The sequence below is a fragment of the Ambystoma mexicanum genome, chromosome 11 (assembly GCF_040938575.1).
Source record: "Ambystoma mexicanum isolate Mex_15411 chromosome 11, UKY_AmexF1_1, whole genome shotgun sequence".
Taxonomy (NCBI): Eukaryota; Metazoa; Chordata; class Amphibia; order Caudata; family Ambystomatidae; genus Ambystoma; species Ambystoma mexicanum.
In genome coordinates this window covers 1471317375-1471334214 of record NC_090934.1, presented here as the reverse complement: position 1 = coordinate 1471334214, position 16840 = coordinate 1471317375, and the positions used below count along the sequence as shown (strand labels likewise).

Sequence of the window (16840 nt, the reverse complement as noted above, 5' to 3'; positions counted from 1 at the left end):
CTGCTGCCTTTGTGAAGGGTGGGGGATTCTTCTGTTTGTGAAATTTCAGCAGGAATTAGGCTCTCCTGAACGTGCTGTCGGTCTTCATGAAGCTGTGTGAGTGGGAGTCTTTCACGTCGCGTGGTTGTTGATGTGCCCAAACGTTAGCACGTGTGATCATTAGGAGCGCGTATGCTGCACAACAAGCTTTTGGCACCACATGTGCACCTTGTTCCTGCAGGTCGTGCGTATTCTTACATATTATGAGCACGATTGCCTTCTCTCCATGGCAGTACACTATTTTTAGCTTCATGCGACATACTCCGTCACCTCTGACTACACGTTGAGCCCTCTGAGACGTTCCGTCTTGGAAAACGGGCTCCGCGGGACTCGTCAATCCTCTTTGCTTTGCGGTGAAACTGCACGCTCTCGAGCCGACGTGGAGCTCTGGGTGATCGGCGTCTCGCAGCTGACATGAAATAAATGCTGGGTACACGGTTCGTTGCTCACACGCTTGAGTGCCTCATTGCCATTGTTGTATTCTTAAATGGTGTGCAATGATATAGCACAAAGGAAATGAAACACATAGCCAATTCATGTAGGTTCTAAACTCTTAACTAATGAGGTTCGAACTGGCGCCAGAGGGGGAGGCCCCTCCCACATTACACACGTGGGCTGCAGCCCAGGAAGTAACAATGGTAATGAGGCAACGTCTCCAAACAAATGAAAGGAGTAGAGATAGGACACCACATATATATATATATGTGTGTTTTGCGGGTTTATGGGCTGAGGATGAGATGCAGGGGAAAAGGGGCATGGGGGAACCCCCATTAAAAAAATATATATATTATAATTCATACGACTTGGAAGGTTCGACCAAACCGTGCTCGAAGTAACTGTGGTTGAACTAAACACGTGGACCCCGCCCTAACCCCATACCCCCTGAACAGTACATGCAATGCTGACCCTGTCACCACTGAACAGTGCAACTTCGCTTGACCTGCGTCCCCGAACAGTATATCCAGTCTGGCGCTGTACCATATAGCTGATGCTAACCATGCACCCCCAAACAGCCATGGGGATGTGCTGTCAATGAGTACACCCATCATGCTCCTGGACAATATGTACTTGCAAACACACACACCACACGTTCTCACTCGCTCCCTTTCGTATACCTGATAAGTGCTCTGAATCCTACCCCTCACCCCTGTGGTATCTTGTAAAATGTCCAACTTTCAGCAGGTACCCCCTGGAGGGCCCTCCCTTGTTGTGCTGGATCTCTGTCCCTGGAATATTCTTCCATTAGGCGTGTGTTTTATTCCCAACTACAATATTTTCGCAAAAACTCTAAATCCACATTTTAGCCACTAGTTTGAATAGGTGGGATGGCATGGCTACAGAGACACAGCGCGTTTTGCAGCCCAGCCACAGAGACAATCTAATGACAAGACAAGAGTCACAGAGAACCTACCTCCCGACTACAGAGCATCCTCAAGCGCAGCCACATCGAAACCGACCATTACCACCAAGCCGCAGAGTCACAGAGCACCTACCTCCTGACTACAGAGCATCCTCCAGCGCAGCCACAGGGAAACTGACCATTACGACCAAGCCGCAGAGTCACAGAGCATCCACCTCCTGACTACAGAGCATCCTCCAGTGCAGCCACAGGGAAACCGACCATTACCACCAAGCCACAGAGTCACAGAGCACCTACTCCTAGTACCGTGGCGACTTGAGAGTTTGGGAAGCGCCTCTTCCTGTCCTGCTGCCTGACTTCCTGACATGCCCCAGCCAATCAATCAATCAATGAATGAATGGCTGGGGAGGGACCGGCAGTCAGGCAGACGTGCTCATGTAACTTACATGAGCGTGCCTTTTTTTTAAATGTATTTTTTTTTTTTATGGATTGGGCAAGCACCCGATGAGGCTCGTGGCTGGCCCCTGCTTTGGGCAGGCGCTGGCCTAATAGGGGAGTCGGGCCAGCACCCAGCTCTTTGATATGTGACCTCTATTGTCTAGTTCTGTCTTCTGCTAGAGGTGAGGACCTATAGAACGAATGCCTTATCTCACTAAATGTCTCCAGGGACTTTCTAGCTCGCCCGATACTAACCAGCGGTTATTGTTCTAATGGGATTTGGGATTGTGCCTTACAAATACCCTGTTTGATTCATGCTTCTTCTAATACGCTCATTCTCACGTCTCTTTCCTACTGTTTCATTTTTTCCTCTCCGCCTTGCTCCTCCCACCAATCTTCTATACCTTTGATAGTCTCACTCATCCTAGGTCTTGATTCCACCCTTTGATTTTACTCCCTCATTCACTACTCTGCTACTTGCTTCTCCACACTACTCCTCCTACCCCCCCACTACTATTCCTTCATCCACACTAATTCTCCCACCTTCACACTACTACTCCATCTTCCAAATAAGTACTCCTCTCTCCCTTCTGCTACTGCCTCCACGCTACCACTCCCACTTCTACACTACCTCTCCCTCAAACCATTACTTTTTCCTCTACCTACTATTACTTCTCCCACACACACACACACACCCCCCCCCCCGCCCCCCGCACCTCAGTCTAAACCTCACCTGCTCCACAAATCTTCACAGTCTGTCGCTCCTTCCACTCTCCTGCTGGTCTGTTGGTCGTCCCCCCACCCAAATAACCTTCAGTTCCTGCTGTCTGCTTCTTTAGTCCTCTTTCTGTCCGGATTGGATCTCTTTTCCTGGCCAGTGTGACCCTGTCGTCCCCAGTGTGCGCGCGTGTGTGCGTGTGTGCGCAGTCATAAGTAGTGGGCTAAGCCCCGCCAATTTTCCCCATGCAGGTTTGCTATCTAATGGCGATGGCAGCCCGGGCAGACGTGTTCATGTTCGTGTTTCAGGTCCCTGTTTCTAGTCTTTTCAAGGCAAGTTCATTGGGGGAGGATGGGTTTTGCTCTCCTTACGGCCCCCAGTGGTCTTGGGGCTTCTGGGTTTTTGTGGGCGCATGCTGGTGTTGCTCAAGAGGTCCTCCTGTCTCCCATGTTTGGAGGCGGCTCCTCTGTGACTTTCTCCCTGTTGCGAAGTACTGCAGCCTCCGGTGTGCGTTTGTACACACATCTCTACTTCCCTGCTTTTTGATGGCTCTATCTCTCTGCAGCAGTCTGGATACAATGCAGGCCTTCTTGGTTTTTCGGCTCAGTGGTCTTTCCTGCTTTCTGGTTCGGGTGATTGAGCTCTGAAATCCACAGCAGGCCAGTGCCTGTGCTGCAGTTGACTGTGGTCTGTAAAGAAACATGCTGGCGCAAAAGGGCGAGTGTGGGAGAGGGGGCACGGATTGGGGCCTTCTCTGTCACCGTCCAGCTCTGCAGTAGCACTTGCTCTAGATTGTTCCATGGTAATCCTGGCACTGTGGCAGAGAGGGGTCCCCTTCCCCTTTTGATATGGCCAAATTACTGGTCTTGTCACAGCCCTCACAAAACCTAACCTCGCTGTCTCGCTGGCACTTTTCAATCTCATGCACTTTCAAGCACTTAAGAGGATGATTCATTGTGTGCAGATAAATGATGGGACAGTGGGAGTGGCTTGGTGGAGGACTGTGCCCTTTTCAATTAATTGTTTTTAGCATGGTTTCTCTAGCAAAAGTCTGGTTAGGTCACATGCCATAGAGAAACAGTCTCAAAGTGCTTTGCATGTGGCGGTGGAACTAGTGCAGTTGCCAAACGTGTTTATACATTTTGCCTCTATGCCCTTATACTGGAATGTTTGCAATAAATTACCTTTGAAAAAGCCTTCTTGCAATTTCTGTAGGATGGAGCTACGATGTGTCATTGCTGTCATTCGTCATGGAGACCGCACCCCCAAGCAAAAGATGAAGATGGAGGTTCGGCATCCCAGGTAAAGAGCTTAGACATGTGTTAACTTCACTCACTCTTATGCCATATATTGGATGCTTGTACTTCTACAGTCTTTGTTTGGTTTATATACTGCACACCATATGTGGAATTCCCATTTTGAGCTTGATAAAAGGTGTTTTTTATACCCAAATGAGTAGGTCCCAATGTGTTGACCTCCTTATTGGTGAAGGGCTGGGTCAGCCTCGCTGGCATTCAAATCTGTGACTGCCTGTGTTGTCCGAGGCAAGCACTTTACTCACTTTTCCATATTGGAAGCCTTGCATTAGTCATCAAATCTATGTCCATATAAAAGATGGTTTTAGAGTCTTTGCTAAGAAGCTGTATTGGTACCGCAATAGCAGACACTCTCACATTCTCAACACAAATGTAAAATTGACTCAAAACATGATGGTGCTTGTGGCACTGATCAGATAAATCGACTTTGCCTCGTGCAGAAATTCAAAATGACCCATTGAAAGTGCGAGGGAATGGGCGGACCTGCCTGAGGGGACACCAGGGCAAATTGATGAAGTGAGTGCCATTCTGCACCTGAAATACATTGCCCCAGACCGAAAGTAAAGTAGGCACAAAAGCCAGGCAAAGCGCCAGCATTACAGGCTGCTCCTGCTCACCACAGCCGACAGTGATGCTTCCAGGTGAAGGCTGCAACCGGAGAAAGTATTTCTCTTACAATAGCACGATTTGGGCTAAGGGAGGATGTCCTAAAGCAAAGGAGGTATAGGTGAAGTAGAGACATATTAGACACACTTATCCTTTCCACCCCTATGTATATGCTAACCCTGGGGATGGGCACTGGTGTGCTCAAGTAGGCCTGCTCAAGTTGGTGGATGTAAGACCCAGAGGAGGTGTATTGGGGATCCTCAAAACTCCCCAACTAGGTTCCTACAGTACAGCAGGGGACCGTCACAGGAGCTCTCGCACCCCCACCATTCTTAGAGGCCCATGACTACTATTAAATAATAGTTTATTTTTGCTGCACCCTCTGCCCCCTTCCTTGGAACCCCCATCAATGTTTTGCCGTTGTTTGAACCTGTCCTGAATTTATGGAGGTAATGAACACCTTTTGGCTTTGCTTTTCTTACCATATAGCCATCTCCTTTGGGAGCACTGATCAGTCCCTATGGCTACCAGTGCAGGGGGACTGAGTACTCCATTGTGAGATGCCCTGTTTGTTTTGCACTGAAGACATCACCTAACAGTGAGGTGAGGTGAGGTAGGGATACTTTGTCGCTTTAACTTTGTTTTTTTCCTAACTTTGTGGTTACTTGAGTGATGTGTCCAAGATGGGCTGGTGGCAGTGGATATTTTTCAACTGTGTTATGTTCTCCTGTGCACCTTTTTTTATTTTACCACATATTGCCATTTACTTTAAAATGGCCATGCCACAAGATTTTTGCGTGTAATTTGGCCTTGTAGTTTGACCTTCTTCCAGTCCACTCTGGACCGGACCATTCTCGGGGAGGGGAAGGTGGGGTTTAAGCAGTGGGAAGGGTTTGTGGCTGAATATGGGGCCTGGAACTGCCTGGTTCCAGCCCACATCCTGACCAAGGTGCGTCTGTTTCTGGGCTGATATGGTGGCCAGATGCCATCCATGATTGGACAGCTCCTGTCAGTTTGAATGTTGCAACTCCTTACTATTGGTGGTCCTGAAGGGTCTCCAGCTCAAATCCTGGGTAAAAGGTGGACTCCTGCAGCCATTCTTCAGATTGTCGTTTAAGCCAAGATTCTTTCCAAGAGGAGCATCTCATTGAAGACCTGGAACCGTCCTGGTGAAGGTCTGCTCCTTGGCTGATACGCAGAAGGCCTTCATCTGTACTTCGATACCTGGACATGTGGGAAAACTCAGTCTTGAGCTCGACTCTGGGCTCCTGCCCTTGGAAGCTGTCGGAAATCTCCCGGGACCGCTCCGTGGACTGTCCAGCTCCTGAGTTTGGACTTGGGACTCGGCAGATTTCGAACTGGTGAGACGAGAGATAACTCCCCCTCCCCCCCACTCCCTCCGCCCCACCTCCTTCCAGCAAGTGCAGTTCTCCGGCACAAAGAGGGGCCTTGAGTTAGGCAAGAATTGGAATAGTAACCCTGTGGGAGACTACAGCACCTTTGTCCTCTTGGTATTAGGTAACCCACCTATTATGTGTCTGTACTACACAAGTTGGTAGAGTGACTGAGCAGCCAGGCTTATCTCAAGAGGGGTAAATGTGAACTGTAGCAATGAAATCCACAAATACAAGTATCCCAGTAACACTTAAATTCAAGGTTTTCTAGTAAAATAAGTATTTTACGGTCATTTTTAAATAAGCATTCTTTAAAAGGTCAATGTGGAACAATAACAATACACTTCACAAAACTTTCTCAGATTCAAGGCAAGGCAAGTAGATATTCTTTAGCGATGCTTCATACACACTTCCTACACCCTGAGGTGACTTCACTAACTAGGACAGTAATGGATTTACACATCACTTTTGTACTTGGTACAATTCTGAGGTTGTGGAAAGGAAAGGTTAAATGCAAGGAAAAAGATTAACATGTTTCGGAGCATGTGAGCATTTTTAAATCTCCCAATGAAGTTTAGATAAAACCTTTCCCGGCAATATTACTTAAAAACCAAAGTATCACCTACAAGGAACAGTTGGAATCAAAGTCAATGGACTAGAAGAGTCTGCAGGGAGCCAGGACAGCCAAAGTCAATAGGAGCAAAGTCTCTGGAACTGAGGCACTTCTTAGATAGAAACAAGTCTTGCACAAAATTAGAGAGTTGGTTGTAGAAAATCACTATTGTGAGGTGACTCAAGCTTGAGTCGTCGTTCTTTGGTGGGGTCCTCAGGAGACTCCTGGAGCTTTTGGCCAGCTTAGAGACATTGCACTCAACTACTGATTTCTTGACCCCTGGCACTGAGTTCCAGCAGGAGGAAAGAAGTACAGCCAGTTGGGGAAGGTCTTCCAGCAAAGTTCGTCTCGGGGTTAGGTGGTCCAACTAACCCAAGGGAAGAAGTCGTCCTTTCCCGAGCGTCTCTTGTCGGGAAGAAAAAGGAGTTTCAGCACAGCAGCAGGGCTTCACTTGGCAATCCAAAGGTCCAGGAGGATACAGCAGGTGTCTGTCACGGATTTCTTCGTCAAATTGGTCTTCCCAGTGGTCGTCTGTCTTCAGTCCAAAAAGCCACGCTTTTTATGCAGGTTTCTCCCATTCATGCACAGCGTAGGCTGTCACTCACACAGTAGCGTTGCTGTCCTGCAAGGACAGCCATCCAGCCAATCAGGACTGGGTGCATTCATGTTTCCCTGGAGACAAAGGACAGGGGAATTTCGGGCCCCTCCCTCACTTCCTGCCCTTCCAGACACACTGGTGCCAGAGGCGGGTTTCAGTACTGAAGCCCGCCAAAGGCAAAACGAACAAAGGGATTAAGCCTGTTTTGGTACGCAGAGTAAATCCCAAGAAAGACCTCACAAACAAGACATGGCAAAAAAAAGACCTGGGCCATTTTGACACAATGGTCACCAATGGGTGCTATACTGCAGCTGAGGATTCAGCCTGCAGTAGAAAAGGCACAATGGAAGGAAAATTAAACCACTGCCACCAGCCATTTAAAGTAGTGAGGATAATAACAAGGTTACATGAGTAAGTAGGAAAAGGGGCTACTAATTAACACTCCCAGAAGTCCACATAAGATGGGCTGTGCTGGACCTACAAAGAGAAACGGTAAGTAAAGTCAATTTCACCTTACTATTTTTGGGAACTGTAGTTCACCCAAGAAAAGGTATTTGAACCCTTGGAGAAATCTGAAGGATGTCTCTGTGACACTGCAATGAAGGTGCTGTGTGTCCCCATACAGAAAGCAGACACCTCTGGAGTTTGTCAGACTCTAAAAACAAAGGAAACACATAATCCAAATCAAATCAAAATACATGGGAGAGTGAGAAAAAGGGCTCCCTCTCTTCAGGGTTAAAATTAAAAAGTTGTAAAGTCCAGCAAAGGGGCTGTGGGTCTCAAAAGTTAAAGGGAATTAGCACAGAAATGAGACTTCTCCCTAACACCTTGCAGGGCTTGCTTTTTTTCTCTTTGCCTTGAGGGGCGTCTTCCGCTTCTTGATCACTTTTTCTCCACTGTCTCCCACAAGCATTGTGTCCCTGGAGTGCCCTGGTGGTGTCAGCATTGTTGTGGGCATCTCTTCACCATGCCAGGGTATTAGGAAAGATTTCTCATTTGGCAACTTTCCCTCCATAGTTTCTATGGACCTCCAATCATTTTTGGCTTCCGCTTCACTCCCATGGCCTTTTGCTCATTGTTATGGGGGAAATGATCAGTCCTTCAGACCATCAGTGCTGAGAAACTAGGTTTCTGATGCTTGTTAATCTGCTTAGAATCACATGCTGTGCATATGGTCCGACATCCAGTGGTAACCGCAGAGTATTGCATCTTGTCTTTCGGGGACCAAAAGGGGACGTCGGCATAGGCGTGTCTGTAACACTATCCCTATCGTGATGTGTAGTTTACCCAAAATCCCTTACGTGCCGAGGTCTCTGATTGTTTTTGCCACCCAGATAACTGGTCGCCCTATAGCAGAGCTTTTACTTACGAGACATTGTTTATCCTAACCGACTTGTCTGTTATTTCCCCCTTAAGTCATTTCGACGCCAAGAACAACTTCGACAAAGACTATGGGGGACTTGTCTACGGCGGTGGTTTTCGGTGCCTACGATCCGGGGGCCGAAGCATCCACGTGGCCGGGCCTTTTGGCCGGCCTTTACAGTAGGGAGAGTGGGGTCGGGGTGGCCATATTTCCGGTATGTCTTTCCTCTTTCCCCCTCTTTACCCTATAGGTCTGGTCATCTTCCCCTTTTGCTATGGAAAGGGCTCATTTTAGGTTCTGTCCTTACTGTAGGACTAGGTTCCCTTTGGAAGGACGAACACAAGACCTGCAACTCCTGTCTCCCCTTAGATCACAACGAAAAGCAGTGTGCGGCTTGCAAAGTCCTTTGGCCTAAGACCCTTAAGGAGCGCCGTGTAAAGCGGTGGGCCGCGTATGGTATGTCGCGGGTGGAACCCCTTTCCCCCACTGCCACACACGCCGAAGGTGACTGGGGCACCTCCGATGACCAAACATCCTTTGCGGATGTGATCGACCTCGAGGCGGACACTTCTAGGTCCGCAACGCCCGTCCCTGACCCTTTAAGGCCTGACTCTGGTCTCACGTCAGGGACAACACCCGGCGACAGGGGCGTACAAGCGCATTACATTAAGCACACAACTCCTACACCTATTTCGACGGGTACGTCGAAAAAGGTGAAAGCGCCAGCATGGGTGTCGAAAATTTCACGGATTCCTCGGAACGTTCAGATCCAAAGCCTTCCCCCGCATCCGCAGCAGCGTCTTGCGACTGGGCATTCCAAAACAAACAAGGGTGCTACCCCTAAATCAGGTTTACACGTCAAAGCGCGGAAATCCGACGCTACGACGGTCCCGAATGCTGCGGTAGTACCAAAAATCACGACTAGGCCCCAAGGCAAAAAACCGACCGCTAGGCCCTCTAATGCCGCGGAAGGCAGTAAGTCTACCGATGGACCTTTTGGACCCACTAACTCACACCGATTTGGCGGTAATCGAACACAGCTTTGTGAGAATTACTTTGGCGGTTGGGCTTTTTCCTGTTCCGCTGAAAAAATGGGGCAGGTCGCGGACAACTCTTTTTATACGCCACAGTGCCCCGATTCTCACGATACCTATAAATAAGGACAGTAAATAACCTCTTTCCAACACCCTGAGAGACCATTTTCGGTGCCAAAGGGCAGAAGATGATGCTTTTCCACCCGTAGGCCCTTCTGGGTCCTCTAAAAGGACAAGAGAGAGATTTGAAGGGTGTATGGACCATCTTGAGAGAATTATCAATTTTTCTGACCATCCTTCCCCGAAAAGATCTCGTGGAGAGCCTACTCTTCAATCTGCTTGACATTTCCAAGAAGATCAGCCTTCTGTCCCCATCCATCATGAAGACACCGTCCAGATGGATACTTATAGGGACATTTGCACTGAGGATGAAGAACCTTTCTTCCTACAGAATTACGATGAGGACCAGGCGGATGCCACGGACAATTGGGAAGACACCCAGCAAGTGGGGACGGACCCATTGACGCTTCCAAATCAAGATCAGGACACTGATGTATTGTGCCTGGATTCCCCTCCGTTCACCCCGGCTCGCCAGGCCTTGCCTGTAGACAACCAAATGGCCTTCAATACCATGTTAAAGAAGGCAGCTGAGCATTTTCAAATCTCTACGCAAGAGGCAGTGCCTAAGCAGGACTTTTTAGAGGATATTCTTAAGGAAAAACCTCCCTCTAGCCAGGCCATGCCCCTCCTTAATTCTATCAAGAGAAGATTGGCTCCCTCTCTAGTGTCACCAGCTCAAACCCGGGCAGTGAACCCGAGAGTTGAGAAGTTATTTCGACCAGCTCCTTCGGATCCTCAATACATTAAAGGGCACGCCACTCCTGATTCTCTGGTAGTGACTACCACCTGGGAATGGGCATGAGTACCCCTTGCTACGGGAGAGGCACCTCCAGATAGAGAATCCAAGAGGTTATATGCCCTAGGTAAACGGGTTACCTCGGCTGCCGCATATACCACGCGCATAGCAAATAACACTACGCTACTGGCGAGTTATGCTGACGCTTAATGGAACCTAGTGCAAGAAGGTCTCCAAGAGGTCCCAGAGCCCATCAGGTCCAAGCTTCTCATTATTGTGGCCGAAGGCAGGCAAGTGAACCAGAATGTAAGAAAGAACACTCTGGACACGGCTAAAACAGCAGGCAGGTCTTTGGCCCAAGGACCCTTACTTAAAAGGCACACTTGGCTTCGTACCTCAGGGTTTAAGCCTGAAACACAGGTTTTTCTCATCAATAAACCAATTGAAGAAGCTAACCTTTTCGGAAAGGCGGTCAATGAGGCCCTAGAAACAACCTAAAAAGTGCATGAGACTCTGAAGTCCCTGCAACAAATCACTCAAAGACCTTCCCCCAGAGAGGAAGTAATTCTCGGCGGTCCTTTCGAAGGCAGTTCCGTGCAAGTCAGAACAACTATGGCACGGGAAACTTTAATGCTGGAACAAACATCTGGAAGCCCTGCATACTACCCACCAAGGGGTCAGCGTGTGGCAATGCCAGAGGTAGAGGCCATAATCCTAGAGGAGCCGCAGCCTCCGGTCAGAAATGACCATCAGATTAAGGTCCCCTCCCATGTCACCCCGGTCGGGGAGCGCTTAACATCTTTTCTCACGGCATGGGAGGGGATAACTTCAGACCAGTGGGTCATAAAGACGGTCGCCCACGGGTACTGTGTGGAATTCGCCCGACCTTCACAATTCAGACCACCGCACTCACGGAGCCTTTCACTGGACCATCTGGAGATCCTGAATCAAGAGGTGGAAGCGCTGCTGGGAAAGGACGCCTCAGAAGCCGTCCCTATTCTTCAGGTAAATGAGGGTATTTATTCAGTGTACTTCCGTGTACCCAAAAAGGACCTCACCATGCGCCCTGTTCTAGACCTGCGCCCAGCAAACAAGTTCATAAAACCTCAGAGGTTTCGCATGGTAACGCTACAGGAGGTGATCCCACTGTTGAAACAGGGGGGACTACACGGCAACATTGGACATGGAAGATGCATACTTTCATATTTCAATGTTGCCAGCACACAGGACATATCTAGGGTTCATGATAGAGGACAGGCATTACCAATTCAAGGTACTCCCCTTCGGCATCGCCTCGGCGCCAAGGTTGTTTACGAAGGTCCTGGCAGTAGCTGCAGCACACCTGCGCAGGTTATCCGTCCTAGTTTACCCTTACCTCAACGACTGGCTCATAACAGGGGACTCGTACGACACATGTTTTTTGAACACCCAAAAGACCGTATTCATTCTGTTCAGTCTGGGGTTCTCTATCAACGAGAAGAAATCCAGTCTAGTCCCCAGTCAAATAAAACAATTTCTGGCAGCTCTAATCCGGACAAGGACTGCCTTGTCTTCCCCTCCAACTAGAGGGTTCAGAACATGCTTTTTCAGATCCCTCAATATGTAGCCAGTCGGGAGGTGACGGTGCGCAAAGCCATGCGTTTGCTAGGAATTATGGCGTTGTCCATATACTTGGTTCCCCACACGCGGCTGCGCATGCGTCCCATGGAAGAGTGGCTCAACAGACAGTGGTGTCAGGCCAGCGGACAATGGGAAGATCTGGTAGTTGTCTTGCCAGCCCTTGTTCTCTCTCTCTGCAGTGGTGGTCAAGAGAAAACCTCTTGAAGGGGAAGACCTTCACCACCCCTGCAGTGGAAGCCACTCTCACGACAGATGCATCTCTCATGGGGTGGGGGGCTCATCTGCTTCAGCAGACAGCACATGGAGTGTGGTCCCTTCAAGTAGCGTCCAACCATATACATTTACTGGACCTATTAGCGGTGTTCAAGGCATTAAAGGCCTTTCAGATGCAATTACAAGGGAAGACGGTGCTGATTCTAACAGACAGAACTATAGCCATGTATTACCTGAACAAACAGGAGGGGCACTCACTCTCCAGGGCTATCCAAACTGTCCCAAAACATTTGGATATGGGCTCTCAGACACACAATGTTTCTGTTGTCCGAACATGTTCCAGGGGAACTCAATCTTCTGGCAGACGTGCTCAGCAGAGATTTTCCTCTGCCTGAAGAATATGAATGGCGTCTGCACGAAGTCATCGTGTCCAAGTCTTCGCAGAATGGGGCTTCCCAGAGATCGACCTGTTCGCAACTCAGGAGAACGCCCAATGCCAAGACTACGCCTCCAGGTACCCCCAGAACCGCTCCAAGGGGAACGGTCTCTGGATAACATGGTCAGGGAAACTTGTCTACACCTTTGCTCAGACTCCCCTTCTCAACAAGATAGTGCACAAGATGCACCAGGAACCAGTTACCATGATACTGGTGGCCACCATGTGGGCTCGCCAACCCTGGTTTGCTCATCTGATGGAAATGCCCCTCTCCCCACCAGTAAAACTACCCTGCCCGTACAACATGTTGTCTCAGGACAGGGGGGAGACCCTACACCCATGCCCACAAACTCTGAACTTAGCAGCTTGGCTCCTGAGGTCATAGTTTGGACACCTACAGCTCCCTCAGAGGTGCATGGACATACTCAGGGAAGCTAGAAAACCTAACACACTTTATTGCTATGCCAGCAAATGGAAACGTTTTGTCATCTGGTGTAATTCCAAGGGCGTCAATCCCATCGATTGCTCACCCAAACACATTGTGCTGTCCCTAACCCATCTGTTAGACACCGGGTTGGTCTTCAATTCCCTGAAGGTTCATCTGGCTGCTCTTTCAGAACATCACAACAAAAGGTGTTGTGGTGGAAGATACCGGTGATTAAGGCCTTTATGGAATGGGTTAAGAGGATTTATCCTCCCATCTCTCACCCAGCTCCTGGGTGGAACCTAAATGTGGTTTTGACCAGGCTCATGGGAGCTCCCTTTGAGCCAATGCATAAAGCAAGTCTAAAAGACCTTATTTATAAAACAGCCTTCTTAGTGGCTATCACTTCTGTTAGAAGTGTTTGCGAACTACAGACTCTTTCTGTTCTAGACCCCTTTGTTACAGTCCATAGGGATAAGGTAGTTCTGCGCACTCACCCCAGATTTGCACCTAAATTCATCTCGAAGTTTTGTGTGACCCAATCGATTGAACCACCTACCTTTTTCCAGAATCCCATTAGAATGGCCGAAAGAAGCCTACACACACTAGATGCGCGCAGGGCAGTCATGTTCTACCTGGAAAGAAATAAACCACTGAGGAAAACAAACCAATTTTCCGTTTCAGTGGCAGCTGGTAGAGCAGGGGATCCTGTCTCTAAATCAGCTAGCTCAAGGTGGATTGTCAAATGCATCACACTATGTTTTAGTTTAGTTTATTATTTGATAATGTGCACCAAAACCCAGGGGTAGCCGGGCGCAGCAGTTATAAGAGTACTTAAGCTAGTTTACATACATAGGATACATGGGGAAAATGCAGTGCATGTATTATTGATGAGTTTGCAAATCAGGTATACAGAATGTGCAGACTATGAATGCAAGATCCAAAAAATGCGGATCCCTTACATGAGAGAGTCTGATGTCGGGTATCAGAGGTATCAAGGTAGTTAAATATGATAAACGATCCGGGCCTAGCGCAATTGTAGGTCATCATTAGTCCAGAGCCAATTTTTCACATTACATCTAAATCTGGTGTAGGGTAGGTTAGCTCTCAGTGCGGTGGGGAGTGCATTCCAGGCACGGGCCGCTATGACGGGGAAGCTTGCCCCACCCGCTTTGGATAGTCTAAATCTAGGTATTTCAAGTAGCAGGTGGTTACAGGCTCTAGTGTGGTGAGTGGGGGATTTTCTAATCAGTCTAGCCGAGATATAGGGGGGGGCGCAGTATGTTTCAGGCCTTTATGGGTGAGGGATGGCGTCTTGAGGAGAACTCTTTCACTAATTTTTAACCAGTGATGGTCTTTTCTGATGTTAGATATATGGGCTCTGCAGGGTATGTCCAGCGCTGCTTTAAGAGCATTGTTCTGCAATATTTGCATTTTATTTATGACAGTTTTGCTGGCGCCTGCATAGAGGGCATTACAATAGTCCAATTTAGACATTACTAAGGCATTAGCTAGTGTAATGCAATTAGTTTTGGAGAGGTAAGGTCTGCAGGCCCTGATTAATTTGCAGGTGTAAGCTGTGGAGGACGCTAGGGAATTACCTTGTTTTTTGAGAGATAATGTGGAGTCGAGGTAGAAACCTAATGTTTTTACCTCAGTTGCCACTTTGATAATGTTGCCATCTATGTTGAAGGCACTATAATTCGGGCTGAATTTTTTTAGGTTGGAGTCGGAACCCAGGATCAGTATCTCCGTTTTGTCATCATTCAGGCAGAGGCCGTGGGAGGCCATCTATGCCTGAATGAGGAGGTAGATCTTGTTTACTAGAGCTGTGTCTTCGACAAAGTTGCCAGATAGTGGTATGAGGATCTGCGTGTCGTCCGCGTAATTGGTATAAGTTACCCCCAGTCTGTCGAAGAGTGGCTTAGTGAAGATTTGTACATGGTAGGTGAGACACATGAACCTTGTGGGACGCCACAGGTGATATGTATTGGGTCCACTGAGGCTAAGGGGGAGAACACTCATCGTACGGTTAGCTAGGAAGGATTGTACCCAGGCTATCGCTTCACTTGAGAAATGGGCAGCAGAGAATAGGTGGTTGCATAACACTGCGTGGTCCACCAGGTCAAAGGCCGCCGATAAGTCGAGGAGGAGCATGGCTGTTTTACTTTTATCCTTCAACTCGTCGATTTGTGTCTTAAGATCGAAAAGGGCCGTTTCAGTGCCATGTAATGGTCTGAATCCGGATTGGCGAGATCCTAGTTGTTGGTTCGTCTCCAGATAGTTTTGGATCTGGAGGTAGGCTACTCTATCAATGATTTTGAGGAGAAATGGGACTGTGGTGATAGGCCTGTAATTGGTAGGGATAGCTGGGTCAAGGGTTTGTTTTTTAAGGAGGGGCCGTACCCAGGATTCTTTGAGGTTAGTGGGTACAGTACTGGATCTAAAGGAAGCATCAATTAGTTTTGAGATGAAGGGTGCTAAATCTCTTGCTGCATCCTTAATGACCTGTGCAGGGCAATTGTCACCTTGGTAATTAGAAGGCTTCAGTGATAAATCACCTTTTCAGTTTCCAGAATGGATAAGTTGGTAAAACGGAAAGGTTTGCAGTTGCTTTGGGAGGCTGTTCTAGGTGTGCTGGTCAAGTGGGTGGTGTGGGTTCTAGTAGAGCTTAAGGATGCTTTCTTCTTTGCGATTTTGGTTTGAAGGGTAACAATTTTGTTAGCTAAGGCATTTTGGATGCTAGTGCACCATTGTTTGTCCTTGGGGACGTTGTCTACAGGGGCAATAGGGTTTTCCATTTCCCGAAGGATGGAAAACAGCTCTTTAGAATCAGAGTTGGCTTTATTAATTCTCTCATTGAATGTGTCTTTTTTAGTTTGGATTATTTCCTTCTTATATTTTTTTAGCAAAGTTGTCAAGAAGGGTTTTGTTCTCTGCCTAAGGTGTGTGCCTCCAGATAGCTTGGAGTTAACTTTTCTGGATTCGTAGCTCTTTGAGGTGCGGGGTGAACTATGAGTTAAAATGAGATTCTCGTTTACTTTTATGAAGTTTGATGGGGGCAATTATATCCAAGGCTTTGGACATAGCGGTATTAAATGTCTCCACTAGCGTGTTAGGGTCAGGGTCAATATCGCGAACAGTGAGGGCTGGTAGGAGGAGTGGGAGCAATCTTTCAGAAGTGATATCTTTTTTACTTCTAGTTGGCATAGATGGTGCTATTTCCTGATTATTTGGTTTTGGCGGCTCAATAGTTAATGAGAAGCAGATGAGGTGGTGATCGGTCCACGTTTGTCGTGAAATGTTGGAAATGGTAGTGGTACAATTACGGTTGGCTATCCAATCTAATGTCCGTCCTTTTATGTGCGTAGGGGCAAGAACCTTCTGGGTGAGGCCATAATCAACTAGGATTGATTGAATGGAATAGGCTTGATTGTCCTCAATATCATTGAAGCCCAGATTAAAGTCACCTAATAAAAGGAGCTGGGTGGAGTCTTTGATGTTATTGGTAAGGAGGGTGGATAAGTGTTCCTCAAAGTTGCCTAGTGGTCTATACACCAGGAGGACAGTTAGTGTGCTGTTATTAGAGATAGGGATTTTGTCCGAGAGAAGTTCGCAGGATGTGGTGGCAGCAAATACATTTCACCATTTTTGCATTATCTTTAGTGCGCACATTTGCGTTTACCATGTATGGTTACTTGAGAGGGCAGGGTTGCATTTTGGGTGTTATGGGACCTCTACCCTTTTTGCTTTTTTCCCTTCTTTATTTAATTTTTTAGGCTGGTGGCAGCTAATATATAGTTTTGGCTTCA

At 47.9% G+C, this 16840-nt stretch overlaps 1 protein-coding gene across 14 annotated transcripts in view; it reads left to right on the top strand.

Annotated features, from left to right (window-relative positions):
* PPIP5K1 (diphosphoinositol pentakisphosphate kinase 1) overlaps positions 1-16840 on the top strand; it is a 1113174-nt gene that overhangs the window by 363544 nt on the left and 732790 nt on the right. For all 14 annotated transcript variants that reach the window (XM_069625171.1, XM_069625166.1, XM_069625170.1 and 11 more), the window contains exon 11: positions 3771-3857. In XM_069625171.1, the coding sequence (XP_069481272.1) occupies positions 3771-3857 (87 nt within the window). The remainder of the gene's footprint in view (positions 1-3770; positions 3858-16840) is intronic.